General features: G+C 47.0%; 1 protein-coding gene across 2 annotated transcripts in view; it reads right to left on the reverse strand.

Annotated features, from left to right (window-relative positions):
- Positions 1 to 22,394, reverse strand: part of CAPZB (capping actin protein of muscle Z-line subunit beta) — a 143,861-nt gene that overhangs the window by 69,117 nt on the left and 52,350 nt on the right. For both annotated transcript variants that reach the window (XM_038746437.1, XM_038746436.1), the window contains exon 2: positions 8,478 to 8,599. In XM_038746437.1, the coding sequence (XP_038602365.1) occupies positions 8,478 to 8,599 (122 nt within the window). The remainder of the gene's footprint in view (positions 1 to 8,477; positions 8,600 to 22,394) is intronic.

Genomic DNA, 22,394 nt, shown 5'->3' on the forward strand with positions numbered 1-22,394 from the left:
TTCTCTGGGGCTCAGTTCCCTCATCCGTAAATTGGGGATTAAGACTGTGAGCCCAATGTGGGCCAGGGATTGTGTCCAACCCGATTATCTTGTATCTACCCCGGCGCTTGGAATAGTGCCTGGCACATAGTAAGCGCTTAACAAATACCATCATTATTATTATCATCACTATTCTAGTGTCCAAAGCATCTTTATCAAATTCTCTAGTGAGAGAAGAGGGGTTTGGGAGTTGCTGTGCTACTGTCGCGTACTCTTCCAATCGCTCTGCACCCGATAAATCCCAGAATAAACACAACTGATGACTGATTGCTTCCTTGGGTCTGTTTGTTCTTTTCTTGGAGGACGGGGAATGGTAGGATAGGGAAGAGAAAAAGTTAAAAGAAAAGGGGAATCCAGCAAACTCTCCAAGAGCAGAAATTGTGTCTTTAACTCTAATTTACTCTCCTGAGCATTTAGTACAATGTTTTGCCCATGTCAGGCTTCTATGAATAACTGTGATACTTTCTGATGGAGTTTAAAAAAAATGCACACCAGTTCTAAAGCACTCCCCCTATTTTCTTCTCACAGAGGCCTCTAAAAGTGGGATGGATTCTCCAACGTCTAGAAGGGTTAAACGGCAGTCTTGCGTGAAGGCAGGAGAAGTTGCCTAATGGTCCCTTCCAATCCCAAAATGGCAGAGTTAAATTTGGAAAGTAAGAAAAGGGAAAACGTAGCACTCGATGACCTGTCATTACTTTTCAGAGTAGCACAACTGGGGAGTTCCTGGCGGCTCCGAATTTTCAGAGTTCCCAAGCACAAGCGGCAAGGCGTGAAAATTAATGTATGTTGCTAGGTACCCCAAGCTCCAACCCCTGCCTGAGAGTCTAAATCCAAGTCCTTCCCTTCAAACAGACAGAAAATTCCCCGCGTGGATTCCGAGCCAGAACGCAACTGCGTGTCGGTGTCGGATTTGCTCCACCTTTCCTGCTCCCGGCCTGGAAAACGAGGTGAAGCAAGGACTGCCGTTTATCAAGAACCGACTGCGGTTCAGTCTCATTACCTTGTTTCAGGGTCCTAATGACAGAAGAGGGTTGTTTTTGGTTTGTTTCATTCACACGTACAAAGTACACGTCTAATGGGCTACGAAGCCTGAAATTTTGCAGTTAAGTGGATTTGACAAAGGGCTCATTAAGCACAGCAGGCCAGTGTCTCTGGGCTAGTATCAGTTTAATTAGCATCATGGCAGTTCTCGGGCTCTGGTACAGACCAGCTGTGGCTGAAACGAACACTCCTTTGGCAAACCAGTGCTTGCGGATTTCATTCTTTTACAGTTTCATTCTTTTACAGTTTCATTCTTTTGCAGCCTAAGTACAGCTCTGAGGGTCGAGACTGTTGCTGTTCGGCACTACTTTATATTAATGCAATAATAATAATTCTGGTACTTGTTAAGAGTTTACTAGTAGAGAAGCAGCGTGGCTCAGCGGAAAGAGCACGGGCTTCGGAGTCAGAGGTCATGGGTTCGAATCCCGGTTCCGCCACTTGCCAGCTGTGTGACTTTGGGCAAGTCACTTCGCTTCTCTGTGCCTCAGTTCCCTCACCTGTAAAATGGGGATGAAGACTGTGAGCCCCATGTGGGACAACCTCAACACCTTGTATCCACCTCCAGCGCTTAGAACAGTGCTTTGCACATAGTAAGTGTTTAATAAATGCTATTATTATTATTATGTGCCAAGCACTATTCTAAGCTCTGGGGTAGATACAAGTTAATCAGATTGGACACAGTCCCTGTCCCACATGGGGCTCACAGTCTCAGTTGCCACCTGTATATATGTATATATGTTGGTACATATTTATTACTCTACTTATTAATTTTATTTGTACATATTTATTCTATTTAATTATGTTAATATGTGTTGTTTTGTTGTCTGTCTCCCCCTTCTAGACTGTGAGCCCGCTGTTGGGTAGGGACCGTCTCTAGATGTTGCCAACTTGGACTTCCCAAGTGCTTAGTACAGTAAGCGCTCAATAAATATGACTGACTGAATGAATGAATTTGACAGATGAGGTAACTGAGGTCCAGAGAAGTGAAGTGACTTGCCCAAGGTCACACACAGCAGGCAAGTGACAGAGCCTGGATTAGAACCCATGACCTTCCAGCTCCCAAGGCCTGTGCTCTGTCCGCTACACAGCGTGGCTCAGTGGAAAGAGCCCGGGCTTTGGAGTCAGAGGTGATGGGTTCAAATCCCGGCCCTGCCAATTGTCAGCTGTGTGACTTTGGGCAAGTCACTTCACTTCTCTGGGCCTCAGTGACCTCATCTGTAAAATGGGGATTAAAACTGTGAGCCCCCCGTGGGACAACCTGGTCACCTTGTAACCTCCCCAGCGCTTAGACCAGTGCTTTGCACATAGTAAGCGCTTAATAAATGCCATTATTATTAGTCCACCGTGCTGCTTCTCTAATGCAATGAATGTTAATGGATGGGAGCAGTTTCTGAGCACTCCAAGAGGTAGGTCCACTTCTCCAACCTTCTTTTCAATTTCACATCTCCTTTACCCTTCAGGCATTCCCCATGGTCCTGCCTATGCTCCGTGAGAATCAGGAGGCCCGGAGGCAAGTCAGTCCATCAATCGCATTAATCGGGTGCTTACTGTGTGCAGAGCACTGTGCTAAGCGCTCGGGAGAGCACGCTACAATAAGAAACCGACACGTTCCCCGCCCACAATGAGCAGTCCGGCTCTACAACCGACATTCTGTGGGGAATTCAACTCTAGCCTAATGCGGCCTCGGTTTCTGGAAAAGGGAAACCATACTACTTGCTGTATGGATGAAAGCCTCGGTCTAGGAAAATAATTTACACTCCCTGAAAGCAAGGAGTCAGCTAAAGCTAACCAATTGTATAAGGCATTGATTACCTCTCCTGGGGGCACTTTGGAAGGGCACCTAGAACAAAAAAGCCCAAAGATATAGGTTTGTCAATCAATCAATCGCATTCACTGTGTGCAGAACACTGTACTAAGCGCTTGGGAAGTCCAAGTTGGCAACATATAGAGACGGTCCCTACCCAACAGTGGGCTCAAAGTCTAGAAGGGGGAGACAGAGAACAAAACAAAACATATTAACAAAATAAAATAGAATAGATATGTACAAGTAAAATAAATAGAGTAATAAATCCGTACAAACATATATACATATATACAGGTGCTGTGGGGAAGGGAAGGAGGTAAGGCCGGGGGGGGGGGGGGTGGAGAGGGTTAAATCCTGCCCCCCATTTGGAGTTGTGTTAGAATACACTCAGGGAGCAGATACACATAATAACAACAATGATGGCATTTATTAAGTGCTTACTATGTGCAAAGCACTGTTCTAAGCGCTGGGGAGGTTACAAGGTGATCAGGTTGTCCCACGGGGGGCTCACAGTTTTAATCCCCATTTTACAGATGAGGGAACTGAGGCCGAGAAAAGCGACTTGCCCAAAGTCACACAGCTGACAGTTGGCGGAGCCGGGATTTGAACCCCTGACCTCTGACTCCAAAGCCCGTGCTCTTTCCACTGAGCCACGCTGCTTCTCTGTATTGTGTACACATGTGCACGATATTTGAGGAAAGGGAACGACTGCCACGACACAATAGTTTGGTGACCTCAATTAAGCACTGAATAAACCTTGGGTGATTTAAAGTTAATAATATTTGTGGTGTATGTCAAAAACTTTTGTGGCAAGTGCTGCATACCAAATGTGTTAATAAGCACTTGTGTGTCAAGCACTGTGTAGTAAGCTCTGGGGTAGCTATAAGATAATCAAGTCTGACCAGTCCCACCTGGGCTCATAGTTTAAGGGGGGGGAGGAAGAACAAGAATTTAATCAATCGTATTTACTGACTTCTTACTGTGTGCAGGGCACTGTACTAAGCGCTTGGGAAGTACAAGTTGGCAACATATAGAGACAGTCCCCACCCAACAGTGGGCTCACAGTCTAAAAAAATCCCCATTTTATAGATGTGGTACAGAGAAGTTAAGTGACTTGCCTGAGACTACAAAGCAGAAGCAAGGAACAGAACCTCAGGCCCGTGCTGTTTTTGTGTTTTTTAGGAGACCCCAGCTGATTTTTTCTTTTTTGTAATGGAATTTGTTAAGTGCTTCCTATGAGCCAGGCACTGTACTAAGCATCTGCAAGCTCAACAGGCTGGACACAGTAAACGTCCCACACGGGGCTCCCAGTCTCAGTCCCCATTTTACAGATGAGATAACTGAAGCACAAAGTGAAGTGACTTGCCCAGGGTCACGCAGCAGACAAGTGGCAGGGCTGGGATCAGGTCCTCTGACTCCGAGGCCCGACCTCCATCCAACAGGCCGTGATTCTTTAGGAAAATGCTCAGAACGTGCCACTCAATTTAGGGATGCACCCAGACCATGGGACGAAAGTCTACGGGGAAGATGAATGAAACAAGAGATAAACCTTAGCCCAAGGTCACACTTCTGCGGCCACAGTTGTCAAGATAAAAATAGCATCCAAACTGGCAGCTGGGGCTCCAAAACCATCCTTCTGGCTTCCATCATTCAATCAATCAATCGTATTTATTGAGCGCTTACTATGTGCAGAGCACTGTACTAAGCGCTTGGGAAGTACAAATTGGCAACACATAGAGACAGTCCCTACCCAACAGTGGGCTCACAGTCTAAAAGGGGGAGACAGAGAACAGAACCAAACATACTAACAAAATAAAATAAATAGGATAGAAATGTACAAGTAAAATAAATAAATAAATAAATACAGTAATAAATATGTACAACCACATATACATATATACAGGTGCTGTGGGGAAGGGAAGGAGGTAAGATGGGGGGATGGAGAGCGGGACGAGGGGGAGAGGAAGGAAGGGGCTCAGTCTGGGAAGGCCTCCTGGAGGAGGTGAGCTCTCAGCAGGGCCTTGAAGGGAGGAAGAGAGCTAGCTTGGCGGAGGGGCAGAGGGAGGGCATTCCAGGCCCGGGGGATGACGTGGGCCGGGGGTCGACGGCGGGACAGGCGAGAACGAGGTACAGTCTGCATGGAAATCTAGCTACAATTTGCTGAACCCTTCCCTTGCACCTTCATTGTTCTCTGGCTCTAAACTCTTGCGGGTGGGTTCCAGATTGAAATGAGTATGTCTTGCACTTTGAAAAATAACTGTTATGGACACACTTTTACCCTGGAAAAGTGAAAGTACTGAGTCAGGAGGCCTTCCCAGACTGAGCCCCCTCCTTCCTCTCACCCTCGCCCCCCTCTCCATCCCCCCGATCTTACCTCCTTCCCTTCCCCACAGCACCTGCATATATGGATATATGTTTGTACGGATTTATTACTCTAATTATTTATTTATTTTACTTGTACATATCTGTTCTATTTATTTTATTTTGTTAGTATGTTTGGTTTTGTTCTCTGTCTCCCCCTTTTAGACTGTGAGCCCACTGTTGGGTAGGGACTGTCTCTATATGTTGCCAACTTGTACTTCCCAAGCGCTTAGTACCGTGCTCTGCACAAAGTAAGCGCTCAATAAATACAACTGATGATGATGAGTTAGGTTTTCAGCTTTTTAGAGTGATGTGCTGTTCAAATCTTCAGATTCTCGTCACTCCTCTGGTCTTCCCTTTCAAAATTCTGGGTTACTAGTCATACATATAAATAAAATTGCAAACATAGCTATACATTTAGTATATTCAGTGTGGCTCAGTGGAAAAGAACGTGGGCTTTGGAGTCAGAGGTCATGGGTTCAAATCCCAACTCCGCCACCTGTCAGCTGGGTGACTTTGGGAAAGCCACTTAACTTCTCTTTGCCTCAGTTACCTCATCTGTAAAACGGGGATTAAAGACTGTGAGCCTCACGTGGGGCAACCTGATCACCTTGTAACCTCCCCAGCACTTAGAACAGCGCTTTGCACATAGTAAGCGCTTAATAAATGTCATTACTATTATTATTCTCTGGGCCTCTGTTCCCTCATCTGTAAAATGGGGATTAAGACTGTGAGCCCCATGTGGGACAACCTGATCACCTTGTATGCTCCCCAGCGCTTAGAACAGTGCTTTGCACATAGTAAGCGCTTAATAAATGCCATTATTATTATTATTCTCTGGGCCTCAGTTCCCTCATCTGTAAAATGGGGATTAAGACTGTGAGCCCCACGTGGGACAACCTGATCCCCTTGTAATCTCCCCAGCGCTTAGAACAGTGCTTTGCACATAGTAAGTGCTTAATAAATGCCATTATTATTATTACTAATAATGTCTATCTCCCCATCTAGACTGTAAATGCACTGTGGACAGGGAACAAAGCTACCAACTCTGTTGCACTGTCCTCCCCCAAGCATTTAGCACAGTGCTCTGCCCATAGTAAGTGCTCGGCAAATACCAATAATGATAATCAATGTGCCAAGCACTGTACTGAGCACTACGGTAGACACAGACAAGGAGTTTGGACACAGTCCCTGTGCTACACGGGGCTCACAGTCTAAGTAGGAGGGAGAACAGGTACTGAATCCCCATTTTACAGATGAGGAAACTGAGGTCCAGAGAAGTGACTTGCCCAAGATCCCACAGCGGGCAAGCGGAGAAACCGGGCTAGAACCCAGGTCCTCTGACTCCCGGGGCGATGTCTTTTCCGCGCTTCTTCGTGGGGCTGAAGAGGCTTGTGTCCGACGCTCCAAAGCTCTCAAAGTGTTCTGTTACCAGTACGGCGGGAGATAACCGGGTCTCTAGGGATACTTGAATAATCCCAAAGCAAATTCTTCTCCACTCACCCACTCTCCATCACACTGCTCGGGACAAATTAGGACACGCACGGCAGCCTAAGCCATTCTACCTATTTAAGGAAGAAAAATAACTGGATTTCTACACCTCTGCGCCCAGGGCAGAGATCAGGTTTCCGAGTTCATTCAGGTTAAGGGGATGAACCCGAGCGAGGGCTCTTCCCCTGGGATGACCACACGCACTAATCACCTACTCCGCCAACCCTCTGAACGAGTGCCAGCTGGCAAGCATGAAAACCACCCACCCTGCGGCCTCAAGCAGCGCCCGATTCCAAAGTTGGGCGTCTTCCTAGTTCACCCACCATCCCCCCGACTCCTCTTTGGCTGCTAGCCCAAAGTACCACTTGCTCTGGGGACCCGCGTCCGGCTCTAAATTTCATCAGGCTGAGGGGGAGGCAGCAAAATGCCAACAGTCCATTACTGGCCTGAGCAGAGTGGTCTGGGGGAGGCGGAGGGTGAGGGGTAAAGAGGTGGGGGGCTGCTCTCCCTCCTCAGATCTGACAGTGACCCGCCCCATCTCTATCTGTTGCCAACTTGTACTTCCCAAGCGCTTAGTACAGTGCTCTGAACACAGTAAGCGCTCAATAAATACGACTGAATGAATTGAAAGCGCATCCCCAAGAGGACTTCCCTGACTAAACCTCCCTTCCTCTTCTCCCACTCCCTCTGCATCGCTCTGACTTCCTTCCTTTATTCATTCCCCCTCCCAGCCCCACAGGGCTTATGTCCCTATCTGTCATTTATTTATTTAATAATAATAATAACAATGGTATTTGTTATTTGTTCTAGACTGTGAGCCCACTGTTGGGTAGGGACCGTCTCTATATGTTGCCAACTTGTACTTCCCAAGCGCTTAGTACAGTGCTCTGCACACAGTAAGCGCTCAATAAACACGATTGATTTTTAAGCGCTTACTATGTGCGAAGCACTGTTCTAAGCGCTGGGGGGGATACAAGGTGATCAGGTTGTCCCGCGTGGGGCTCACAGTCTTAATCCCCATTTTACAGATGAGGTCACTGAGGCACAGAGAAGTTACGTGGCTTGCCCAAGGTCACACAGGTGACAAGTGGCGGAGAGGGGATTCGAATCCATGACCTCTGACTCCCAAGCCTGCGCTCTTTCCACTGAGCCACGCTTAATTACCTCTAGACTGTACGCTCGTTATGGGCAGGGGATGGCTACTGCTATGCTGCACTCTCCCACGTGCTTCGTTCAGTGTTCTGCACACAGTGAGCGCTCAATAAAGAAGCAGCGTGGCTCAGTGGAAAAGAGCCCGGGCTTTGGAGTCAGAGGTCATGGGTTCAAATCCCGGCTCTGCCAATTGTCAGCTAGCTGTGGGACTTCGGGCAAGTCACTTCACTTCTCTGGGCCTCAGTTACCTCATCTGTAAAATCAGGATTACGACTGTGAGCCCCCCGAGGGACAACCTGATTGCCTTGTAACCTCCCTAGCGCTTAGAACAGTGCTTTGCACATAGCACACAGTTTTTAGACTGGGAGCCCACTGTTGGGTAGGGACTGTCTCTATGTGTTGCCAACTTGTACTTCCCAAGCGCTTAGTACAGTGCTCTGCACACAGTAAGCGCTCAATAAATACTACTGATTGATAGGAAGCGCTTAATAAATGCCATCATTATTATTAATAAATAAGATCGAGTGAATGAATGGACTTGGTGGTTTCTCCCGAGGGGTCACGGCTGTAGTCTCGGGCCTTAGCTCACCTATAGGAGTCTCCATCTCTGTTGTAGTCGCACAATAGATAGTCCTTTCCCACCACCTTATCCCGCGCAATCTTCAGCGGCTGGTCGACGGAAGACAGGAGATCTTCGCAGAGGCTGGGGACCTGCCGGGGAAGAAAGATGGAGGGCGAGGGGTTAGAAAAGACCCGCCGGGTTCCACTTGGCTTGAGGGACTGAGGCTGTATTGTGGCCGGCGTGTTTAACATCCGGCCTCTTGTCCCCCTGCCAAAAACAGTGGCCCGTTCATTGCTTCTCCAAATGTACCGTTGACATCAACTGCGTCCTCCACCAAGAAACCGGTCCTTGAATGGGCGGAGAGCACGCTTCCCAAAACTACCGGGCTCACACAATAAGTTCAGCATTAATTATCCGGGCACCGGGGCGGTCTAGCGGACCAAAGTCGGGAGAGGGCCGGGATCAGCACGCACGGGACGAGGAGGATGGAGGTTAGACTAAACGTTTCGAACGCGCGGGAATCCAAAGAGCTGATGAAGGAATAAACCGTCCGTGCTTCGGGACTCCCGCAGGTTCACGAGCAGGGTGGGGTGTCCAATACTTTCCAGGCAGCCAGCCAAGCATTACCACGCCGGTGAATAAAATCAAGCATATCGGCTCCAGAGGTGGCTTTAAATGGCTCTGTAATCCCAGCTGCTTCCTTGTTACCTTATCTCAGGGATGACTCACTTTCATTCATTCATTTCATTTCATTCAGGCCTTCCCAGACTGAGCCCCTTCCTTCCTCTCCCTCTCGTCCCCCTCTCCATCCTCTCCATCTTACCTCCTTCCCTTCCCCACAGCACCTGTATATATGGATATATGTTTGTACATATTCATTACTCTATTTATTTATTTATTTATTTTGCTTCTACATATCTATTCTATTTATTTTATTTTGTTAGTATGTTTGGTTTTGTTCTCTGTCTCCCCCTTTTAGACTGTGAGCCCACTGTTGGGTAGGGACTGTCTCTATATGTTGCCAACTTGTACTTCCCAAGCGCTTAGTAGAGTGCTCTGCACATAGTAAGCGCTCAATAAATACGATTGATGGTGATGATGATTCCCTTTCATTCACTCATTCATTCACCGGCCCAGGGTTTTTGTCTATCTTAGAGACAGCACAGTTTTGACTCTTGTGGAAGTTCACTCCGTGGTCTCTCTTTTGGATGCCACGACTGCGATTCCTTTCCTTCCCACTCAATCCGCCCGTGGTATTTGTTATAATAATAATAATAATAATAATAATAATAATAATGGCATTTATTAAGCGCTTACTATGTGCAAAGCACTGTTCTAAGCACTGGGGAGGCTACGAAGTGATCAGGTTGTCCCACGGGGGGCTCACAGTCTTAATTCCCATTTTACAGATGAGGGAACTGAGGCCCAGAGAAGTTAAGTGACTTGCCCAAAGTCACACAGCTGACAATTGGCAGAGCCGGGACTTGAACCCATGACCTCTGACTCCAAAGCCCGTGCTCTTTCCACTGAGCCACCCATTTGTTGAGCACTTACCGTGCGCAGAGCACTGTACCGGGCGCTTGGGAGGGTACAGTATGACAGAGTTGGAAGACAAGTTTCCTTACGGTCTAGGCAGGGGGGACAGACATTACAATAAATTACGGTTATTGATTTTAGGGGTGGGGTGAATATCAAGTGGGTTCAGATCCAGGGGCTTAGGCGACAGAAGAGAGAGACTGTGAGCCCACTGTTGGGTAGGGACTGTCTCTATATGCTGCCAACTTGTACTTCCCAAGCGCTTAGTACAGTGCTCTGCACACAGTAAGCGCTCAATAAATACGATTGATTGATTGATGATTGATTGATTGAGGGAGTAAGAGTACAAGTAAAATAAGTAGATTAGAGCCCACTGTTGGGTAGGGACTTGTACTTCCCAAGCGCTTAGTACAGTGCTCTGCACACAGTAAGCGCTCAATAAATACGATTGAATGAGTGATTAAAACTCACATCCTCTGATTCCCAAGCCTGTGCTCTTTCCATCAAGCCACGCTGCTTCTTAAATCAAACAGAATAATCGGTGGAGCAAAAAAAAAAAGAGTCAAGGCACCAGACTACACAGGACTCGTAGTCCTTCGGACTGGAAGCTTGTTGTGGGCAGGGAACGTGTCTGCCAACTATAATCACAATTATAAGAAGTGGTATTTGCTAAGCGCTTACTATGTGCTGGGCACTTTACCAAGCGTTGGGGTGGAAAAAAGGAAACTGGGCTGGTCGTAGTCCCTGTCCCTCGTGGGGCTAACAGTCTTAACGCTCATTTTACATTCATTCATTCATTCATTCATTCATTCAATCGTATTTATTGAGCGCTTACTGTGTGCAGAGAACTGTACTAAGCGCTTGGGAAGGACAAATAGGCAACAGATCGAGACGGTCCCTACCCAATGACAGGCTCACAGTCTAGAAGCAGGGAGACAGACAACGAAAAAGTAGACAGGCGTCAATACCATCAAAATAAATTCATTCATTCGTTCAATCGCATTTATTGAGCGCTTACTGTGTGCAGAGCACTGTACTAAGCGCTTGGAAAGTACAAGCCGGCAACAGATAGAGATGGTCCCTACCCAACAACGGGCTCACAGTCTAGAAGCAGGGAGACAGACAAAAAAAAAAAAACAACGAGCAGAAAGGCATCAATACCATCAAAATAGATAAATTCATTCAATTGTATTTATTGAGTGCTGGTCCCCACCGCTTGTCTGCTGTGTGACCTTGGGCAAGTCATTTTACTTCTCCATGCCTCGGTTCCCTCACCTGCAAAATGACGATTAACAGTGTGAGCCCCACTTGGACAGGGACCGCGTCCAACCCGATTTGCTTGTATCCACCCCGGCGCTTAGTATAGTGCCAGGTGCATGTAGTAAGTGCTTAACAAATACCACAATTCTTCTCCTTTACCAGACTGTAAGGGGGAAGCCCAGTTGGTCTGGCGATCCCTTTCAAGAGGCGCTTAGTACAGCACGCCGCACACAGTAAGCGCTCAAATATGAAAATGAATGAATGAGAGCGCTTTCATTTCTTCGACTCTATAAATGAAATAAATACTTGGTGTCACAGATGAGAGAACCGAAGCCCAGAGGAGCGAAGTGACTTGGCCAAGGTCACGCAGCAGACAAGTGGCAAAGCCGGGATTCGAACCCAGACCCTTCTGGCTCCTAGGCCCGGGCTCTGTCCACTGGGCCCTGTACTCTCCCAAGCGCTTCGTATAGTGCTCTGCAAACAGTGAGCGCTCAATAAATACTATTGGTGGGACTGACTTCAGTGCTTAGTACAGGCTTTGGAGGAGTGGACAGAATGATGTCTGAATTAAAATGATCAGGCAGCAGTAATAATAATAATCATCATAATAATAATGGCATTTATTAAGCGCTTACTATGTGCAAAGCACTGTTCTAAGCGCTGGGGTAGATACAAGGTGACCAGGCTGTCCCACGGGGAGGCTCAAAGTCTTAACCCCCATTTTACAGAGGAGGTAACTGAGGCCCAGAGAGTAATAATAATAATAATAATAATAATGACACATTAAGCGCTTACTATGTGCAAAGCACTGTTCTAAGTGCTGGGGTAGATACAAGGTGATCAGGTTGCCCCATGGGGGGGCTCACTGTAATAATATAATGATTATAGAATTTATATGTATATAATTAATAGCTAATAATATAATGATCTGCAATACAATTATACTAATATAATACCGTAACATAATAATTATGGTATGTAATAATAATAACAATAGCATTTATGAAGCGCTTACTATGTGCAAAGCACTGTTCTAAGCGCTGGGGTAGATACAAGGTGATCAGGTTGTCCCATGGGGAGGCTCACAGTCTTAACTCCCATTTTACAGAGGAGGTAACTGAGGCCCAGAGAATAATAATAATAATAATGATAGCATTTATTAAGCACTTACTATGTGCAAAGCACTGTTCTAAGCGCTGGGGTAGATACAAGGTGATCAGGTTGTCCCATGGGGGGGCTCACAGTAATAATATAATGATTATAGAAGGTTGAAGGTTGGAATCGAGGTGGAGGGAAGGAAGCATTGGAGGCAGGGAGGTCTGCAAGGAGACTGACGCATTTTAGTCCATTTGGGATTTGACGGGGAATTAGTGGCCTATGCGGTATTATATTTAATTGAATTCCCCTCCAAAGGTTCTCTCTACAACAGCCCACTTCCAAGATAATGGGTAACACATTAAAACAAGAATTGAAATCAACTGAAAATGTAAAAAGTTATGCGAACCAGGCCCCACAGAGGAGGCTTACTGTCAGATTCAAGTTTTTTCCACCTTTAGGCCTTCCAGGCAAATTTAATTCCAACTTCGCCAAGTCGAATGCAGCTTTTGGTTTAAGGTTTTCCATGTGAGAACTGAAAAGCTTAGGCAAGTTTTCTTCGAGAGCAATTTAATCATTTCAGTCACCACTGAGAGAGCCTATTGTGAAACTACCAACGCAAGAGAAAGTCCCTGTATCATGAGGGAAGTTCAAACTGACAAAGTTATCAATGACAACTTTTGTTGCTGGGTTTGTAAAAAAATAAAAAATAAAAAAAATGGTATTTACTGATGGTAAATGGTATTTACTAAGCAAAAAAGTCAATCTGATAGTACTTACTGAGCGCTTATTGTGTGCACTGCATGGTACTATTTGGGAGAGTACAATATAATGGAGTTGGAGCTATTTCCTGCTCACAATCAGAGAAGCAGTGTGGTTCAGTGGAAAGAGCCCGGGCTTTGGAGTCAGAGGTCATGGGTTCAAATCCCGGCTCCGCCAATTGTCAGCTGGGTGACTTTGGGCAAGTCACTTCACTTCTCTGCGCCTCAGTTACCTCATCTGTAAAATGGGGATTAAGACTGTGAGCCCCCCATGGGACAACCCGATCGATCACCTTGTAACCTCCCCAGAGCTTAGAACAGTGCTTTGCACATAGTAAGTACTTAATAAATACCATTATTATTATTATTATTATTATTATTATTATTAATGAGCTAAAAGTGAAGAAATACTGGTTGAGGCTATTTTTTAAAGCTGTATGCAGCTAAAATATTTGTTTTACTTTTTCAGGGTATTTGGTAAGCACTTACTTTGTGCCAGACACTGCACTAAGTGCTGGGGTGGATACAAGCTAGTCGGGTTGGACAGTCACGTGTTCCACAGGGGGCTCGCAGTTTTAATCCCTCATAATAATAATAATAATAATGATGGCATTTATTAAGCGCTTACTATGTGCAAAGCACTGTTCTAAGCGCTGGGGAGGTTAAAAAGTGATCAGATTGTCCCATGGGGGGGCTCACAGTCTTAATTATTCCCCATTTTCCAGATGAGGTAACTGAGGCCCCGAGAAGTGAAGTGACCTGTCCAAAGTCACACAGCTGACAAGTGGCGGAGCCGGGACTTGAACCCATGACCTCTGACTCCAAACCCCGGGCTCTTTCCACTGAGCCACGCTGCTTCTCATTTTACAGATTGAGGGAACCGGGGCCCAGAGACGTTTAGTCGACTTGCTCGAGGGGATACAGCAGACAACTGGCGGAGCCTGGATTCGAACCCAGGCCCTTCTGAATCCCGGGCCCGTGCTCTAACCACTCCGCTGCACTACTTGGCCCTTTACCTCAGAACTGTGCGTCAGAGGTTGCGAGCTGCAAGTTATCGCTCTTCCATCCTTCAGCTTATCCTCAGCAAAATGGGAAACAACCACCACCCATACTGATTTCCTTGGAACCTCCCCAGCGCTTAGAACAGTGCTTTGCACATAGTAAGCGCTTAATAAATGCCATCATCATTATTACTACAAGGTGATCAGGTTGTTCCACGGGGGGCTCACAGTCTTAAATCCCCACTTTACAGATGAGGTCACTGAGGCCCAGAGAAGTGAAGTGAGTTGCCCAAAATCACACAGCAGACAAGTGGCGGAGCCGGGATTTGAACCCATGACCTCTGACTCCGAAGCCCGGGCTCCTTTCCACTGAGCCACGCTGCTTCAAATCGGGGAGCAGTAGGTGGGTTTGCGTTACAGAAGGGGAGTGTGGTGTGGGCTGAGTTGTAGCGGGAGAGGAGCGCAGTTGTGTGTTTGTGTGTTGGAAGGGAGATATAGGGAGGGTGTTCTTTAATCAATCAATCAATCAATCAATCGTATTTATTGAGCGCTTACTGTGTGCAGAGCACTGTACTAAGTGCTTGGGAAATACAAGTTGGCAACTTATAGAGACGGTCCCTACCCAACAGTGGGCTCACAGTCTAAAAGGGGGAGACCCTTTTAGGGTTTTTAAAACCCTAAAATAAGGAGTTTCCACTCAGGAAGAGTGATGGAGAGGCAACCACTGGGGTTTTTTGATGAGATTAGCAGACAACGCTATTTTAGACAGGGGCTCACGGTCTTATGCCCTATTTTAAAGAGGCGGTAACTAAGGCACAGATAATAATAATATTCGTTAAATGCTTACCACGTTCCAGGTACTGTACTAAGTGCTGGGGTCGATACAAGGTAATCGGGTTTGACGCGGTCCCTGTTCCACATGGGGCTCACAGAGGTAACCCCCATTGTACAGATGAGGAAACTGAGGCAGGCGAAGGGAGGAGGGTCTGGGTACGCAGTTAAGGAGTTCTGTTTCGGACTACACGCCGTTATTGTTAGGTACTCGGGGGTGTTGCATTTTTTACAGCAATTACCGGAGAGCATTTTTGAATCCCACAACCAAGCCCTAGTGCCCTTCCAAATAATACGAACGCAATCTGCCGCTCAAACTTTTTGGCAATCAACCGGTAGGTGTTGGAAAGAACATATGTAACTCATAATTCCTGAATGTTATCATGATTTGTCCTCTTTAGCATCTGTGATTTGATCCGGCTGCTGGTCTACCGTTACCTGAGCTGATCGAGTTTTGCCTTCAGAAATCACGACCGAGTCGTGCATTATATCCACCGGTTCCGCTTACTCTGATCAAAGATAAATTTGCTCCGGGACAACATCGTTCTCCAGGCCCCGGGCAATGATAACAGTTTGAACTGAACAGTTCGTTCCGCAGATCGGTGTGCTGAAATTTTGCTTTTTGTTTAGTGATGGTAAAAGCGATTTCTTTCATCTGAGAGACCGTAAGTCGGCTTGACTTGTGCCACCGGGGAAAAAAGAAAAAGGCACAACACTTAGTGGACAGAGCACGGAGTCAGAAGGCCTGGGTTCGCATCCTGGCTCTGCCACTTGCATGCTAGGTGACCCTGGGTAAGTCACTAAACTTCTCAGTGCCTCAGTTTCCCAACTGTAAAATGGGGGCTTCAGTGCTGGTTCTCTCTCCTACTTAGGTTGTTGAGCCCCATGTAGGATGGGGACAGTACCCGACCTGATTAAATTATAGCTACTTCTCGACTCAGGACAGAACTTGACACACTGAAAGCGCTTAATACCATAAAAAATGACAAGCAAAAAAACTTCTCAAAAGCAAGTGTTGGGGGGAAATCTCAAAATCAGAAGCAAAGGCATCAAAATTTGCCAGGACACTCGTCCTGTCTATTGTACTTGTACTGTGTAGTCATAGCTTACAGATCTTCTTATAAAATCAAACGAAGGTCAGGTCGACACCAGACAACACCACACTTGGGGGGCCCGTCTTCACACAAGGCGAAATTTTTAGCGAATGTGAATAACACCCTAAACTCCCACTGGATTCTAAGTCTGCCAAAGTGAGCTGTTCAATCAATCAATCAGTCGTATTTATTGAGCACTTACTGTGTGCAGAGCACTGTACTAAGCACTTGGGAAGTACAAGTTGGCAACATATAGAGAGCTGTTCATTACTAGGTACAGAGGCAGACTGGCCTAGTGGGTACAGCACAGGCTTGGGAGTCAGAAGGACCTGGGTTCTAATCCCGGCTCCCTCCACTTGTCTGCTGTGTGACTTTGGGCAAACCACTTCTCTGCCTCAGTTTCCCCCATCTGTAAAATGGGGATTAAGACTGTAAGCCCCGTGTGGGACAGGGACTGTGTCCAACCTAATTAACTTGGATCTATACCGGTACTTAGAACAGCGCTTGGCACGTAGTAACGATTAAAAAACACCATTAAAAAACCCCCACAAAACACCCAACCATAGATTTCAGCTGTTCTGGCTGAAAGGGGATGAAAATTCCCAAGCAACTCCAATTAAGCGCTGGCATTATTTTCTGGGCAAAGGTCTGCCAGAACCAAACTAAACCATCCAAATCTGAGTACAATCACCGGAGTACAATCGTCGGAATCGCAAGAGGTGACTCTCTCACGATGGTTTTATCTAAAGGGGTCCAATTAAAAAGCAACTCCTAGAAAGACAGAGTAACTTCTAGGAGCAACTCCTAGAAAGCACTGAAACTCTTCTGATAATAATAATAATTGTGGTATTTGTTAGTGCTTATCAAGTGCCGGGCACTGTACAAAGCGCCGGGGTCAATACAAGCAAATCGGGTTGGATGCAGTCCCTGCCCCACAAGGGGATTTGCAGCCTAAATCCCTATTTTCCAGATGAGGGAACTGAGGAGGAGAAGTGAAATAATAATAATAATGATGATGGTATTTGTTAAGCGCTTACTATGTGCAAAGCACTTTTCTAAGCGCTGGGGAGGTTACAAGGTGATCAAGTTGCCCCACTGGGGGCTCACAGTTTTAATCTCCACTTTACAGATGAGGTAACTGAGGCCCAGAGAAGTGAAGTGACTTGCCCAAAGTCACACAGCTGACAGTTGGCAGAGTGGGGATCTGAACCCATGATCTCTGACTCCAAATAATAATAATAACAATGATGGTATTTGTTAAGCGCTTACCATGTGCAAAGCACTGTTCTAAGCGCTGGGGGGATACAAGGTGATCAGGTTGTCCCATGTGGGGCTCACAGTCTTAATCCCCATTTTCCAGATGAGGGAACTGGGGCCCAGAGAAGTGAAGTGACTTGCCCAAAGTCACACAGCTGACAGTTGGCGGAGTCGGCATTTGAACCCACGACCTCCGACTCCAAAGCCCGGGCTCTTTCCACTGAGCCACGCTGCTTCACCAATGACTTGCCCCAGGTCACACGGAAGACAAGTGATGGAGCCAGGATTAAAACCCAGGTTCTTCTGATTTCCAGGCCCGGGCTCTATCATCATCATCATCATCATCAATCGTATTTATTGAGCGCTTACTGTGTGCAGAGCACTGTACTAAGTGCTTAGGAAGTACAAGTTGGTAACATATAGAGACGGTCCCTACCCAGCAGTGGGCTCACAGTCTAAAAGGCCTATCCACTAGCCCACGCTGCTTTCTACTGCTCTTGCTGTTGTACAAACAAAATAGTTTTCCACTATCTTGCCGAACAGCTGATCCCATGAAAAGAGATACAAATCAGAAGTTTCCGGCCGCAAATGAGGTTTGCATTTACGCATCCATATGGTTCTACTTTGTTTCTTCCTTTTCTCCATTAGTTATTAATGTTGAAAAAAAAATACCGTTCAACCAGAACAGGAAACTTGAGATGAACCCTTTCAAACAGCAACGACAAAAATAAGAGGGAACGACCAGTTCAGATCCATGGATAATCTAATCCACGGCGTCTCTGCCTTCCAGAAGTGCGCTTTCTGTACCTTGGGTTTTTTTTGTTTTTCTTCCAAGGGCCAAACGAACACATTCCATCTTTTGATCTGCGCCTTGGCCGAGTGCCCATCGCCAAAGAGATAAGAATCAAAACCAGACTTTGGTCATCCTGTTACCCATTATGAGGAGTAATATTGGTGAAAACATAGTTTGGAAATCATTCTTTTTTTTTTTCCTCTTCCCCGAGATCATAGTTCCCCTTTATTTCCACTCTGACGGCTCTCTTGGTTTGGAGCAGCGACCAAGGGCTAGGACGTCCCTGACTGCCGGCAGATGTCTCTCTTTACAGCCCTTCCAACAAAAAAACGCAAAATTGAGATTTTTTTTGTGCAACACGACCCGTCACAGCCTCAGAAACTGCTTTAGCCCTGCTATTTGGGGTATAATTATACCCGGACTCCACAGTTTGGTGTCCGGGGAAGCAGCGTGGCTCAGTGGAAAGAGCCCGGGCTTTGGAGTCAGAGGTCGTGGGATCAAACCTGTCTGCTGTGTGACCTTGGGCAAGTCACTTCTCTGAGCCTCAGTTAACCTCATCTGTGCAATGAGGTTTAGTCTGTGAGCCCACCCTTTTAGTCTGTGAGCCCACTGTTGGGTAGGGACTGTCTCTATATGTTGCCAATTTGTACTTCCCAAGCGCTTAGTACAGTGCTCTGCACATAGTAAGCGCTCAATAAATACGATTGATGGTGATGATACAATGGGGATGAAGCCTGAGAGCCCCCCGTGGGACAACTTGATCACCTTGTATCCCCCCCCCCGGCGCTTAGAACAGTGCTTTGCTCATAGTAAGCGCTTAACAAATGCCATTATTATTATTATTACTGAAAATGCGGCTGATTTGATTAATCGATTTGTAGTCGATTAAGCGCTTAGTAAGTGCTCTGCACACAGTAAGCGCTCAATAAATACGATTGGATGAATGAATTTGATTTCACACTACGGAGGGGGAAATAATACTAATAATAATGATGGCATTTATTAAGCGCTTACTCTGTGCAAAGCACTGTTCTACGTGCTGGGGAGGTTACAAGGAGGTCAGGTTGTCCCCCAGGGGGCTCACAGTCTTAACCCCCATTTTACAGACGAGGGAACTGAGGCACAGAGAAATTAAGTGACACAGCTGACAATTGGCAGGGCGGGGATTCGAACCCCTGACCCGACTCCAAAGCCCATGCCCTTTCCAGTGAGCCACGCCGCTTCTCTATCTGTTAGAGAAGAAATCCGCTAGTTTCCATCTACGTGTTTCCGTAAGACTCTCTTTTCGAACCCAACGATAAGGTCTCCTTCGTAATGCTTAGAGGAAATGATTTCATTAACCTCCTCATCCTGCCCGTAAGCCCGCAACGGCTATTTGGTGGGTGAAACTCCCGCGCGGAGGCCCCGAATCCAGAACTTCTGGCTCCCGCTGGCCGACGGACCGGATCACTCAAGCTACTTTGGTCGTTCTTAACAGAAAGCGTGACGTTTCCGGGCCCTGCGGCGGGAAACAGGTGGGGAGGAGCAGTGTGGCCTAGTGGAGAGCGCGCCTGCCTGGGAGACAGAAGGCCCCAGGTTCTAATCCTGGCTCCGCCACTTGTCTAATCAGTGTCTTGGGCAAATCAATCAATCAATCAATCGTATTTATTGAGCGCTTCCTGTGTGCAGAGCACTGTACTAAGCGCTTGGGAAGTACAAGTTGGCAACATATAGAGACAGTCCCTTCCCAACAGCGGGGCAAATCGCTTCACTGCTCTGGGCCTCGGTTACCTCACCTGTAAACTGAGGATTATTAATATGAGTCCCATGTGGGACAGGGACTGTTCAACCTGATACCTTGTATCTACCCCAGTGCTTAGAACAGTACCTGGCACACAGTAAGGGCTGAACAAACACCTTAAAAAATAAAAAAGATTGATCCCAGCCATGGGATCCACGGCCAAAACCGATTTTGAAGCTCACACTCCATCAGTGGTTCTCATTGAGCGCTCACTGTGTGCAGAGACTGTACTAAGCACACTCCCAGCTCTGAAGGCAAGGAGAGGGGGAATCGGCCCAGTGGCATCCCATACAAAGTACGGGAGCCAGCCGGGATGGACTGGAACGCTGATCCCGGCCGCGCGCCGCCATCCACGCCGGGAAGACTTAAGGAAAGGATCAACCCCGCTGCAAGAATTCAGTCCTTTTGAAGTGAAATGCCTCCCTATATGAACTCGGAAATTCTTTCAATTGTATTTATTGAGTGCTTACTCGGTGCAGAGCACTGTACCAAGCACCTGGGAGAGTACAATGCAGTAATAAACAGACACACTGCCTGCCCACAACGAGCTAAGAGGCTAGAGAGGGGGAGACAGACATTAATATAAATGTCTCTCTTCCTCCCTTCAAGACCCTGCTGAGAGCTCACCTCCTCCAGGAGGCCTTCCCAGACTGAGCCCCTTCCTTCCTCTCCCCCTCGTCCCCCTCTCCATCCCCCCGATCTTACCTCCTTCCCTTCCCCACAGCACCTGTATATATGTATATATGTTTGTACATATTTATTACTCTATTTATTTATTTATTTATTTATTTATTTAGTACATATCTATTCTATTAATTTTATTTTGTTAGTATGTTTGGTTTTGTTCTCTGTCTCCCCCTTTTAGACTGTGAGCCCACTGTTGGGTAGGGACTGTCTCTATATGTTGCCAATTTGTACTTCCCAAGTGCTTAGTACAGTGCTCTGCACATAGTAAGCGCTCAATAAATACGATTGATGATGATGATGATGATAAATAAATGACAGTTCTGTACATAAGTGCCGTGGGGCTGGGATGGAGGAAGAACAAACGGGGCAAGTCAGGGCCACGCAGGAGGAGTGGGAGAAGAGGAAATGTGGGCACTTAGGGGAGGCCACAGAAATCTTTCCCCGGTGACTATTGGGCTCCACGACACCTAAAAACCCCCAAGCTCTCTAGCCTATTCGACATGTCCCCCAAAAGGTTTGGGTTCCTTGTTTTCTTTTTTTAAGTGGAAAACGGTATTGACCTCTAAAATCCAGATAGCAGACCTGGTCATAAAGGTCATTTATGCAACCCCCGGGGACATCTTTTTAGGCCAACAAAACAGCGTGTTCTAGTTTCAAAAGGTTCATTCACGTCACGCTCCAAAGAGGAGAGACAACCACGCTTCGCCCTCCCCGTGCCGGTGTCCTCTGACCACAGTCAAAAATAAATAAGAGACAAAGGGGGTTCTCTAGGCTTGACTTCGGTCATTCAAACCCGGGATTGAATGGCTCGGCCACTCGGCAGTGAGCAGCCCGGAAGGAGCGGGTGGTCACGCTTTCTAAAGTGCGGGCAAGGAAGGAGCAGTACAAAGGGAAGACAAATTGAAAAAGAAAAAAAGGAGATTGCCGCCTGAAGAGCAAATGACCGGCAAACAAGGATCCCGTTGTCCGCCGAAGCCGCGGGCCTCCCTGAAGACGGTGAGCCGAGTGCTACCGGGCTTAATTAAATGAACAATTCCCAGGCCGGGAACACAACCCATCACCTGTGTGAGGGAGAAATCATATACCTTCCAGGGCAGCTGGCTCTTTCTCGTCGGGGGCTTTGCCCGGAGACAGGGCTTACTGCAGGAGACGCCAACTCGGAAAACGCCGAGGGGAAAAAATCAGCGGACTAGCTTGAAGTTGGTGACCGCCTGCGGAGTCCTGCTTCTGCCACGGGAGCGAACGCAAAGGCGAGAGCCCCAAAACACCTTCTGAGGGTTTTTCCCTCATTAGGCCCTCTTCTCTTATTCTCCCACTCCCTTCTGCGTCGCCCTGACTTGCTCCCTTCTTTCTTCCCCTCTCCCAGCCCCGCAGCACTCCTGTACCTATCTGTAATTTCATTTATTTATATCAATGACTGCCTAACCCTCTAGACTGTAAGCTCGTTGTGGGCCGGGAATGCGTCTGTTTATCGCTATACTGTCCCCTCCCAAGCGCTTAGTACCGTGCTCTTCACACAGTAAGTGCTCAATAAATAATAATAATAATAATGATGGTCTTTGTTAAGCGCTTACGCTGTGCCAAGCACTGTTCTAAGCACTAATGACTGACTAGTCCGGGGGCTTAGGTGGCAGTCAAGGGGTCCGGGTGGCGAGCTGCGTTTAGGAGGGCTACAATCATAAGGACCTGGGACCTAATCCCGGCTCTGCCACTTATCTGTGGTGTGAACTTGGGCAAGCCACTTCACTTCTCTGGGCCTCGGTTACCTCATCTGTAAAGTGGGGATTAAGACTGTGAGCCCCATGTGGGACAGGGGCTATTACCAGCCTGATTAGCTTGTATCTACCCC

This window comes from Tachyglossus aculeatus, chromosome 5 (assembly GCF_015852505.1).
Source record: "Tachyglossus aculeatus isolate mTacAcu1 chromosome 5, mTacAcu1.pri, whole genome shotgun sequence".
Classification (NCBI taxonomy): domain Eukaryota; kingdom Metazoa; phylum Chordata; class Mammalia; order Monotremata; family Tachyglossidae; genus Tachyglossus; species Tachyglossus aculeatus.